At 42.8% G+C, this 12845-nt stretch overlaps 1 protein-coding gene across 2 annotated transcripts in view; it reads right to left on the reverse strand.

Annotated features, from left to right (window-relative positions):
- Nucleotides 1–296: 296 nt before the first annotated feature.
- The window catches only part of DRC12 (dynein regulatory complex subunit 12 homolog), a 52301-nt gene continuing 39752 nt past the window's right edge, over nucleotides 297–12845 (reverse strand). For both annotated transcript variants that reach the window (XM_073657842.1, XM_073657841.1), the window contains one exon: nucleotides 297–1166. In XM_073657842.1, the coding sequence (XP_073513943.1) occupies nucleotides 1038–1166 (129 nt within the window). In that variant the 3' untranslated portion in view covers nucleotides 297–1037. The remainder of the gene's footprint in view (nucleotides 1167–12845) is intronic.

Below are 12845 nucleotides of genomic sequence, written 5' to 3' on the forward strand. Positions count from 1 at the left end.
TTATTTTAATACTAAATGACAAGTACAGTAACCAACACTATCACTGTACTTCATATATATGTGACTGACATGTTTCTATCTATCTAATCTATGTGTGAAGCTCTATTCTGTCTGTTATAAATTGTCGGGTACCGCTGCTGAATTGCCGGCCGGCTTTTTTAAAGAGACAGTGCATGAAAACACTATTATTTTTTTAAATAAATCCTTTACACTAAATGACAAGTACAGTAACCAACACTGTCACTGTGCTTCTTATATGTGTGACTGACATGTTTCTATCTATCTAATCTATGTGTGATGCTCTATTCCTTCTTGTCTAAATTGTCGGGTACCGGTGTATGCCGCTGCTGAATTTGCCGGCCGGCTTTTTTAAAGAGAGTGTCTTCTGAGCAGTTTGTCAGCTTTTGGACACCTTTGCAGGTGTTTTCTATGTGTTTCTATGTGTTTTTGTTTGCCTGCCATTGGTTTTAACGGTGTTCGACGGTGTTCTAAGGTGTTCGACGAACAGTTCGACGAACAGTTCCTCGAACATCCCGGTGTTCGACGAACCGAACCGAACCCGAACACTACGGGGGTGGCTCAACACTACTCAAAACGCTCCAAACAGGTTTGTGTGCCTTCTTAGCATATTTGAGCTTTGCCATTGAATTTTATTGTAAAATACACAGAATCTTCTGAGCAGAAAATGACAAAAGAATAGACGTCACTTCTTTTAACTGCTTGAAGTTTTTAAAAACTTAATATGGTTAAAAGATGTTCAAAAGCCTGAACATAAGCACAGCAAGTCATTTTTACATAGAAATGAATATGTCCATTCATTTGAGCAATTTCTGTTTTTTGTCCAGCAGAGAAAAACATAATGTGCACATACCCAAATACTGCTGAAACTCTGGTCAATCTCTGATGGTAAAAACTGACACACTGACCAAACATTGTCAAAACTCTAATGAAAAACACAATGATGAAAGTTGGAATGTTTTGTGTGCCAGAGAAAAAAAATCAAGTCTGAATGAGGTCTTGATTACAGAATTTTTGGCTCAGATATCCAAAGGATTTAGTCCACAATCTTGAAGCATATGCTTGTGTTGCTGATGAATGGTTAAGGATTCTTTTTCCCATTGTTGTCCAGTTAGAGTGAGTTTAGACAGTATCCGATCCAGAGAGAACTATTAGAGAAATACAAGAGGAGCTCTTCTAAACATGAGTATCAAACCGGTTTAACATCTGTTTCACAAAATCGCAGATACACCTGGTCTCATATAGCGATGGATCTATCAGAACAGACATATTTCTAAGCAGTGAACACAGGCCTAAGATAAAGCAGTATACATACATACATGTGTACATATTATTATAGAAGTCAAATCATAAAGGTAAGGGGAACCTCTAAGAACAATTTTACTAATGAAACTAGCAATATGGCTGTGTAGGTTGCAAAACAACAATATAGATTATACCTAATTTGTAGTAATCAGATTTGACAATGCTGAGTAATGAAGCTTTTAAGTCATATTCAAACTAGCTTGGAAGTCCGTCGATAAGACCCACCAATACACTTCCAGGTTATTTTGCTTGTGGCTTCAACGCTTCATAACTGGCACATCTGATTACTACTTATTGTTGTTGTATTTTTGTAGGATCTATACAGCCATCCTGCTAGATTCATTAGTAAAATTGTCCTGATGGGCTCTGTTTAATTTAAAGAAGTATTCTTCCTCCCATCACAGTTTTTATTCTTTTAATATATTGCAATCTTCATATTAGATAGCACTGTGTACTTACAATTGCTCATTTTGCCCTTCTACCCAGATAATTCTTCTGTTTTCTCTATGTAGAAACAGGAATTCTCTTGTCCCTGCATGACTCATCCCCCTCTTCAACTCCTGACCCAGCTGCTCCTCCTCCCCTGCCATAGACTTTTGCTGTGACTAATGAGTCCTACAGAAAAACTTGACCTCCGGTTTCTACATTGAGATTAGAAGGATTCAGCTGGTCAGTTTTTAATCATGTGATGTCATAGACCTAATGGAAAAGATGAGAATTCACGGAGTAGAAAGGGAAAATGAGCAGGAGTGCTTCTTTAATTTTACATTTACCATGGAATCTCTGCTAAAGATCCCCATACCTGTCATGATGGTACGCCTGTGAATGGCAGCTTCCGGCTGGTGTTCATAGGAGCCCTTGATTTGTGCTATTTTCAGCAATATTGTGGCATTGCTGTCTATAGCACAAGCGATCGGATGATCGCAGGTTAAAGTCCCCTAAGGAGACTAACAAATCCAGTAAAAAGTCGAAAAAAGAAGTTTTTAAGCAATATTAACAAACTAAAACATAAAAATTTGAATTACCCACCTTTAAAAAATATATATATTAATTTATGCATATGTGGTATCGCTGAGTCCATAAAATTCATATCTATCAAAATATATAATTAATCCAATCGGTAAAATAGAAAAAAAAAATGAAATTTCAGAATGGCTTTTTTTATTGCCACAGCTCCTCAAAAAATGCAATAAGAAATTATCAAAATGTTGTATGAACCCCAAAATAGTACCAATGCAAACACCAAGTCACCCTTCAGAAACACACAGCTCCATCAACCATAAAACAAAATGGTTATGCTTATCGGAAAATGGCGACAAACAATTTTTTTATTTTTACGAATTTCAGAATTTCTTTTTCACCACTTTCATACAAAAATACACTGCTCAAAAAAATAAAGGGAACACTCAAATAACACATCTTAGATCTGAATGAATGAAATATTCTCATTGAATACTTTGTTCTGTACAAAGTTGAATGTGCTGACAACAAAATCACACAAAAATCATCAATGGAAATCAAATTTATTAACCAATGGAGGCCTGGATTTGGAGTCACCCCCAAAATTAAAGTGGAAAAAACCTTGATGTAATGTCCTTAAAACAAGTCAAAATGAGGCTCAGTATTGTGTGTGGCCTCCACGTGCCTGTATGACCTCCCTACAACGCCTGGGCATGCTCCTGATGAGGTTGTGGATGGTCTCCTGTGGGATCTCCTCCCAGACCTGGACTAAAGCGTCCGCCAACTCCTTGACAGTCTGTGGTGCAACGTGACATTGGTGGATGGAGCAAGACATGATGTCCCAGATGTGGTCAATCGGATTCAGGTCTGGGGAACAGGCGGGCCAGTCCATAGCTTCAATGCCTTCATCTTGCAGGAACTGCTGACACACTCCAGCTGTTAGAACCCTCCTGTTAGTTTTTTCTATTTTGCTGGTCACATGACTTTTTGCCTATATAATCCAGCTCCGCCCTCCTGGCCTTGATGGACTTCAGTGTTACTTTTACTCTTAAGCTAGCCAGGTGCTTTGCACCTTACTCTGAAGTTTGCTTGGTCTTTGACCACTTGTACTTTTGTTTGTTTGTTTGTCTTTGCTCTGCTACAGTTTCTGCTAGGAGGTGTCCAACTATATCCCAGTCCTTAGTTCTTGTAGGGACCCCTCCCTTATATCTATAGGTCTGCGTTCAGACTAGCTGAGGACTTAGGCGGGTCTGTTCACAAGGAACAGGTCCCCCGCTGCATCGTAGGGAATCAGCTTAGTCCTATTGTAGGGACAGTTTTCCTATCTTTCCTTAGTGTTTGTAGCAGTTCATAACAGTAAGTCCAGCCCAAAAATAAAACACTCTAAGGAAAGAAATCCTGATTTCAGCATGGTGTCGGTTCAGGAGTTGGCTCAACACCTGCAGGGACTGTCTTTGGAGGTGGCCGAGCTTCAGCAACAAGTGAGCAGTTGTCCTGGAGCGCATTTTGTCGAACCGAAGGTAGGACTTCCAGATTTTTTTTTTTATGGTAAACGGCAAGATTTTTTTTCCTTTAAAAACGCTTGTATATTATATTTTCGTTTAAGACCAAGATCCTCGGGGAATGAATCACAGCGCATTGGGTTTATAATGTCACTTTTGTGCAAAGAACCACAGGGATGGGCCTTTTCTCTACAACCTAATGATCCGTGTTTTAGATCTGTGGAAGTTTTTTTTTCTGCTGTGGGGTTGTTGTATGATGATCCTGATCGAGTCTCATCTGCTGAAACTGAATTAAGACGTTTGAAGCAGGGATCAGGTGATGTGGAAAATTATTGTACATACTTCAGAAGATGGTCGGCTGAAGTGGAATGGAATGACTCAGCATTAAAATGTTTGTTTCTTGCTGGTCTAGGTGAAAGGGTTAAGGATCTGCTGATTGCCTTCCCAAAACCTGGAACCTTGCAGGAGGCAATGCAATTAGCCATACGTGTGGACAGGAGACTGCGTGCTAGGAGTAATGAAGAGAAATCTACTGCTATGGCAGCTCCTAGTTTTCAGAGGGTCTGTTCGGAGGGTGGAGAACCAATGGAGATTGGGGCGATGTCACCCCACTCTCAGGAAAAAGACCGCAGGTTTGCTAAAAGGATTGTGTTTTTATTGCGGTAAATCTGACCACTTTATTAAGAACTGTGTGCTTCGTTTGAACAAAGAAAAAAAAAAAAAGAGGTCAGTTACGCCGGCATAGCGTGTTTAAACTCAAAAGGAGTATTTGTTTCTGGAAGCACCTCATTCCAGGAGGAGTTGATTGAATTTCGGGTATTTGTGGATTGTGGTTCTACACTCAATGTGATTGATGAGGGTTTTTTGGAAAAATTTAAATTTGAATCCAAACTTTTGTCATCTCCTATTTCTGTGGTTGCTGTTGATGGCTCTCCCTTGAAAGGTATTACTCACAAGGTTTTAGCATTTCCCCTCACCATTAATTGTATCCACCAAGAGAATTTGGATTTGGCGGTATTAAATAATTTGCATGCTCCAGTGGTTTTGGGGTTACCTTGGTTAACATTGCACAATCCTATACTGGACTGGTCTACCAATGAAATTAAGTCTTGGAGTCCTAAGTGTTATGATAGATGTTGTAACGGTCGCATTGCTGCTGTGGAAAGAGGGGAATTACCTGTACCTATTCAGGATTTTTGGAAGGTTTTTTCTGAGGAGGAGTCGCAAGTTTTGCCTCCTCATAGGGACTATGATTGTACTATTGAGTTTGTCCCTGGAGCAACTCTTCCCAAGAGTCGCTTATTTAATCTTACTATCCCTGAGAGAAAGGCCTTGGAGGAATACATACAGACAAGCTTGGCCGCCGGTCACATTAGACCTTCTAAGTCATCTGTGGCTGTTGGATTTTTTTTTGTAAAAACAAAAGGACGGCGGTTTTACGTCCATGTCTGGACTTTCGCGAAATTAATAAAATTACAGTACGCAATTCCTACCCACTGCCATTAATTCCTGACTTGTTCAACCAGTTAGTGGGGGCCAAGTGGTTCTCTAAGATTGATCTCCGGGGGGCATACAATTTGTTACGTATGAAGGAAGGTGATGAGTGGAAAACTGCTTTTAACACTCCAGTGGGTCATTTTGAGAATCTGGTTATGCCCTTTGGTCTTACCAACGCACCAGCGTTTTTTCAGAACCTTATTAATGACATCCTAAGACCGTTGATCGGTAAGAATGTGGTGGTGTATTTGGATGACATTTTGATTTTTGCGCCGGATCTGGAGTCTCATTGGCAGAGCGTACGTGAGGTATTGCAGTTGTTAAGCGACAATTCACTTTTTGCTAAGCTGGAGAAATGTGAGTTCGCTGTGCAGAGAATTAGTTTTTTGGGCTACATTATCTCCATCGAGGGCTTTGAAATGGACCCGGTGAAGGTTCAGGCGGTGCAGGAATGGCCTAGAGATTTTTGGGTTTTGCCAATTATTACAGAAAATTCATTAAGAATTTTCCTATAATTGTTAAGCCGCTGACCGATCTCACCAGGAAAGGTGCGAATACGGTCCAGTGGACTACTGAGGCCATTGAAGCTTTTGTGTATCTCAAGGAGAGGTTCAGTTCTGCCCCCATCCTTATGCAGCCTGATGAGACCAAGCCTTTTTTGGTCGAGGTTGATGCTTCTTCGGTGGGGGTCGGTGCTGTTTTGTCTCAGGAAAACAAGGATGGAGTACATCCCTGTGCTTTTTTTTTCAAAAAAATTTTCTGTGACCGAACTTAATTACGATGTCGGTAATCGGGAATTGTTGGCGATTAAACTCGCATTTGAACATTGGCGTCATCTCTTGGAAGGTGCTAAATTTCCCATTCAGGTTTTTACTGATCATAAGAATCTGATCTATCTTGATGCTGCCAAGCGCTTGAATGCCCGTCAAGCTAGGTGGGCACTTTTTTTTCGCGGTTTAATTTTTCTGTTACTTACATCCCGGGTACCATGAATGTAAAAGCTGATGCTTTATCTCGCAGTTTTTCTCCCATGGTTGGTACCGAGGAGGAGGAGAGCATTTTACAGGAAGGTGTTGTGATAGCAGCATTGGACTCCGTTTTGGAAGATGGGATTCTGAAAGCCCAGGAGGATGCCCCATCTAACACTCCCCATGGGAGGTTGTTTGTGCCTGGGAACTTTAGGAGAGATTTGTTTGTGGAGTGTCATGAGTCTCGGGTGGCAGGTCATCCAGGAATTTCGGAGACTAAGAGACTTGTAGGTCGCAGTTTTTGGTGGCCTGGGAGGCAGAAGGAAGTCATTAAGTGGCTACGTCAATGTACTGTGTGTGCTAGATCTAAGTCTTCACATGCTCCTGCTGCGGGGTTGCTTTGCCCTCTGGAGGTTCCTAGTGCTCCTTGCTATGGATTTTATTACTGACCTTCCTGCCTCTGAGGGTTTCACTGTTATCTGGGTGGTCGTGGACCGTTTTAGCAAGATGTGTCACATGGTTCCCTTCATCAAACGGCCCTGCGCCAAGACACTCGCTAAGGCTTTTGTTAAAGAAATTGTCAGGCTCCATGGCGTTCCTACAGACATTGTTTCTGATAGGAGACCTCAGTTCGTGGCTCGTTTTTGGCGTGCCTTTTGTGACAGGTTGGGAGTCCATTTGTCATTTTCGTCTGGTTATCATCCTGAGTCTAATGGACAGACAGAAAGAAAGAACCAGGATGTTGAGCAGTTTTTGCGTTGTTTTGTGGCTGACAATCAAGAGGGGTGGTCTGAGTTTCTGCCACTGGCTGAATTTGCTCTTAACAACCATACATCCTCATCTGTGGGTGTTCTTTTTTTTGTTGTACTGGGAGACATCAGTCGTTTGGGTCATTCTCCAAATTGGTATCGGCTGTGCCGGAGGAGGAGAATTTTTCCGGTGATTTGGAGAGAGTTTGGACTGATGTACGTCATAACCTTCAAGAGGCTAACAAAAAATCCAAGAGGTACTTTGACAGGAAACGTCAAGAGGTTTTGTTTACTGTTGGTGACATGGTTTGGTTGTCCTCTAGGAATCTGCGGTTGAGGATTCCTTCTAAGAAATTGGGCCCGAAGTTTGTAGGTCCGTTTAAGGTGCTTCAGGTAGTTAACCAATCTACTGTTAGGTTGGAGGTTCCTACCTCCTGGAAGATTAATCCGGTGTTTCATGTTTCCTTATTGAAAAAAGCTGATGTTTCTGATAGGGACGCCACTGTCTCTGTTCCTCCGGTGGAGGAAGACGGTGAATATGAAATTTCTCGCATTCTTAATTCTAGATGGCATAGAGGGAGATTGCAGTATCTCGTCGCTTGGAAAGGTTTCGGTCCCGAGGATAACTCCTGGGTAAGGGCGGATGATGTCTCTGCTCCTAGACTTGTCGGAGCGTTTCACAGGAGGTTTCCTGATAGACCTGGGCCTGGAGGATCCGGAGGATCCTCATAGAAGAGGGGGTACTGTTAGAACCCTCCTGTTAGCTTTTTCTATTTTGCTGGTCACATGACTTTTTGCCTATATAATCCAGCTCCGCCCTCCTGGCCTTGCTGGACTTCAGTGTTACTTTTACTCTTAAGCTAGCCAGGTGCTTTGTACCTTACTCTGTAGTTTGCTTGGTCTTTTGACCACTAGTACTTCTGTTTATTTGTTTGTCTTTGCTCTGCTACAATTTCTGCTAGGAGGTGTCCAACTATATCCCAGTCCTTAGTTCTTGTAGGAACCCCTCCCTTATATCTATAGGTCTGCGTTCAGACTAGCCGAGGACTTAGGCGGGTCTGTTCACAAGGAACAGGTCCCCCGCTGCATCGTAGGGAATCAGCTTAGTCCTATTGTAGGGACAGTTTTCCTACCTTTCCTTAGTGTTTGTAGCAGTTCATAACACCAGCCACATGAGGTCTGGCATTGTCCTGCATTAGGAGGAACCCGGGCCAACCGCACCAGCATATGGTCTCACAAGGGGTCTGAGGATCTCATCTCGGTACCTAATGGCAGCCAGGCTACCTCTGGTGAGCACATGGAGGGCTGTGCGGCCCTCCAAAGAAATGCCACCCCACACCATTACTGATCCACTGCCAAACCGGTCATGCTGAAGGATGTTGTAAGCAGCAGATCGCTCTCCACGGCCTCTCCAGACTCTGTCACATGTGCTCAGTGTGAACCTGCTTTCATCTGTGAAGAGCACAGGGCGCCAGTGGCGACTTTGGCAATCCTGGTGTTCTGTGGCAAATGCCAAGCATCCTGCACGGTGTTGGGCTGTGAGCACAACCCCCATCTGTGGACGTCGGGCGCTCATACCACCCTCATGGAGTCAGTTTCTAATCGTTTGTGCAGACACGTGCACATTTGTGGCCTGCTGGAGGTCATTTTGCAGGGCTCTGGCAGTGCTCCTCCTGTTCCTCCTTGCACAAAGGTGGAGGTAGAAGTCCTGCTGCTGGGTTGTTGCCCTCCTACGGCCCCCTCCATGTTTCCTGATGTACTGGCCTGTCTCCTGGTAGTGCCTCCAGCCTCTGGACACTACGCTGACAGACACAGCAAACCTTTTTGCCACAGCTCGCATTGATAGTGCAGCTCATCCAGGATGGCACATCTGAGCAACTTCTGTGAGTTGTAGATTCCGTCTCATGCTACCACGAGTGTGAAAGCAGAACCAACATTCAAAAGTGACCAAAACATCAGCCAGAAAGCATTGGTACTGAGATGTGGTCTGTGGTCCCCACCTGCAGAACCACTCCTTTGAGGGTGTCTTGATAATTGCCAATAATTTCCATCTATTGTGTATTCCATTTGCACAACAGCATGTGAAATTGATTGTCAGGCTGAGTTCACACGATGCGTATTTCATGCGTTTCCGCGGCGTTTTTGCAGTTGCGTAAACGCCGCGGAAACGCATGAAAAACGCATGGTAGAAGGGAAGCAATGTTCCCCAATGGAAATCCGCATGTGCTGTGCCCATGATGCGGATTTTTCCGCAGCGTAAACGCTGCGGTCAAAAATCCGCAGCATGTCAATTAATTTTGCGGAAACGCGGCGATTTCGCCGCCATTGACTTGCATTAGAACGCGCCAATTCCGCAAGACAGCATCTGTACTTGCGCTATTGGCGCGTTCTAATATGCGGATGGTACCCGAGTGTGGAGGAGAGGAGAGTCTCATCCACACCCAGGTACCATTAAAAAAGCTGTAAAACAAGAATAAAATAAAAAATAAATGTATTCTTACCTTCTGTCGGCCCACGCAGCGCTCCCGCTTGGTTCCCGGCACTTGCAGTGAGTTGTAGGACCTGCGCTGACGTCAGAGTCATGTGACGGGTCACGTGACGCTGACGTCGGCAGGTCTTTCAATTCAAAGTTGCCGGCAGCCAGGAACTTTGTAAAGCAGGACAGCGCGGGCCATCGGAGGTAAGTATATACACTCTCTCGGGTCACACTATATAAATCCATGCTGTTTGCATGGATTTATATAGTGTGACCTAGTTGTCAAGCACTTTCCAGGTGATGCTAAAATCGCCTGGAAAGCGCTTGTCAATCTGCATGCGGAAACGCATGTGAATCTGCATGTGGATCCGCATGTATTCTGCAGGAAAAACGCATGCACAATCTGCATGCGTTTTTTCTGCCAGGGAGATGCAGAAATGATGCAGAAATTTTCTGCTTCATTTCTGCATCGTGTGCACATACCCTCAATCAGTGTTGCTTCCTAAGTGGACAGTTTTATTTCACAGAAGTTTGATTTACTTGGAGTTATATTCTGTTTAAGTGTTCCCTTTATTTTTTTGAGCAGTGTACTATGCAAGTTTGGTATCAACATAATTTTAGTGACCTGGATAATCATATTTCCAGGTCATTTTTACTGCACAAACAATGCCATAAAAACAAAACCCAAAAAAACGGAATTGTGGAATTGCGTTTTTTTCTCACAATTTTCTCCACTTGGAATTTTAATTTCCCATTTTTCAGTACTTTATATGGTAATATGAATGGTGTAATTTAAAAAAACAATTTGTCCCATAAAAATAAGCCCTCGTACAGACATGTGGATGGAAGTATTGAAATGAGGTTAAGGCCCTTGGAAGAAATAGAGAAAAAAATTTAAGCTAAAAAATGAAAAATCACTACGATCCTTAAGGAGTTAAGCAGGATTAGAAAATCTGCCCCAGTGTGATATCTTTGACCACCACATGATAATTGATAAATAATTGAGTGGCCAACAAAAATGATTCAATTGTATTTTATTATTTTGTTCACAACTTAAAGGTAATGTGTCATCGAAAGAGTTGTTTAAATCAGGTTTATATGTTAAATGTATTTTTCAATGTTTCATTTTTTATGTTATTTTATACACTGCTCAAAAAAATAAAGGGAACACTTAAACAACAGAATATAGCTCCAAGTACATCAAACTTCTGTGAAATCAAACTGTCCACTTAGGAAGCAACACTGATTGACAGTCAATTTCACATGCTATTGTTAAAATGGAATAGACAATAGATGGAAATTATTGGCAATTATCAAGACACCCTCAATAAAGGAGTGGTTCTGCATGTGGGGACCACAGACCACATCTCAGTACCAATGCTTTCTGGCTGATGTTTTGGTCACTTTTGAATGTTAGTTGTGCTTTCACACTCGTGGTAGCATAAGACGGACTCTACAACCCACAGAAGTTGCTCAGGTAGTGCCGCTCATCCAGGATGGCACATCAATGCGAGCTGTGGCAAGAAGGTTTGCTGTGTTTGTCAGCGTAGTGTCCAAAGGCTGGAGGTGCTACCAGGAAACAGGCCAGTACACCAGGAGACGTGGAGGGGGCCGTAGGAGGGCAACAACCCAGCAGCAGGACAGCTACCTCCGCCTTTGTGCAAGGAGGAACAGGAGGAGCACTGCCAGAGCCCTGCAAAATGACATCCAGCAGGCCAAAAATTTGCACGTGTCTGCACAAGAAACCGACTCCATGAGGGCCCGACGTCCACAGATGGGGGTTGTGCTCACAGCCCAACACCATGCAGGACGCTTGGCATTTGCCACAGCACACCAGGATTGGCAAAGTCGCCACTGGCGCCCTGTGCTCTTCACAGATGAAAGCAGGTTCACACTGAGCACATCTGACAGACGTGACAGAGTCTGGAGACACCGTGGAGTGCGATCTGCTGCCTGCAACATCCTTCAGCATGACCGGTTTGGCAGTGGGTTAGTAATGGTGTGGGGTGGTATTTCTTTGGAGGATCGCACAGCCCTCCATGTGCTCGCCAGAGGTAGCCTGACTGCCATTAGGTACCGAGATGAGATCCTCAGACCCCTTGTGAGACCATATGCTGGTGCGGTTGGCCCTGGGTTCCTCCTAATGCAGGACAATGCCAGACCTCATGTGGCTAGAGTGTGTCAGCAGTTCCTGCAAGATGAAGGCATTGAAGCTATGGACTGGCCCGCCCGTTCCCCAGACCTGAATCCGATTGAGCACTTCTGGGACACCATCGTCACATTGCACCACAGACTGTCTAGGAGTTGGCGGATGCTTTAATCCAGGTCTAGGAGGAGAACCCACAGGAGACCATCCACAACTTCATGTAGAGCATGCCCAGCCGTTGTAGGGAGGTCATACAGGCACGTGGCGGCCACACACAATACTGAGCCTCATTTTGAATTGTTTTAAGGACACAACATCAAAGTTAGATCAGCCTGTAGTGTGTTTTTCCACTTTCATTTTGGGGGTGACTCAAAATCCAGGCCGCCATTGGTTAATAAATTTGATTTCCATTGATGATTTTTGTGTAATTTTGTTGTCAGCACATTCAACTTTGTACAGAACAAAGTATTCAATGAGAATATTTCATTCATTCAGATCTAGGATGTGTTATTTGAGTGTTCCCTTTATTTTTTTGAGCAATGTATATCATTATGCATCAATAATTGCAAAATCACATTGGCCATTATGTCTAATATTATACTTCTACTTCTTGTTTGTTGCATTGAGAGAAGGAGAGATGCAACATCACCTATTGTGAATGGTGGATCCTGTGGTATCTGCGGTGTATAAAAATGCAGTCATTGTAATCCTGCCTATAATGATAATGAGACTGCTGAAAACTCAAGTATAAGTATAAAACTCTGATAAAAGACCTAGAGGCCAGTATGAAAATTGTAAGATTTCTGATTTTTAATAAAGATAATGATATAAAAAGTTGAAAAAAATATTATTAAAATGTTTAAAAATACATGCAAAAATCAGATTTAAACAACAGGTTATTTTCTGATGACACATTCCCTTTAGCAACAAATAAGTGTCACTTTACATTTTCCTATATTGCCAACATATACTATGTATATTGGGATCAACGATATATTGGGATCAAATATAAAGATAATTGCCCTTGTTCATCACAACTGTTGTTGTCGCCCATAGTCACCAATCAGAGTGTAGATTTCATTTTTGTGAGCAGTATCCTAAATGAAAACTGCATTGTGATTGGTTATTATAGAATGCAAGATCAGCTTTTATGTCAGGCAGGTTAGGCCCAATATTTTGTTCAATATACTCTGGAGCAAGATCTACTGAGACATTCTTGCAACA

The sequence above is a fragment of the Phyllobates terribilis genome, unplaced genomic scaffold (assembly GCF_046119375.1).
Source record: "Phyllobates terribilis strain yellow unplaced genomic scaffold, ASM4611937v1 Scaffold_12__6_contigs__length_324123572, whole genome shotgun sequence".
NCBI lineage: Eukaryota > Metazoa > Chordata > Amphibia > Anura > Dendrobatidae > Phyllobates > Phyllobates terribilis.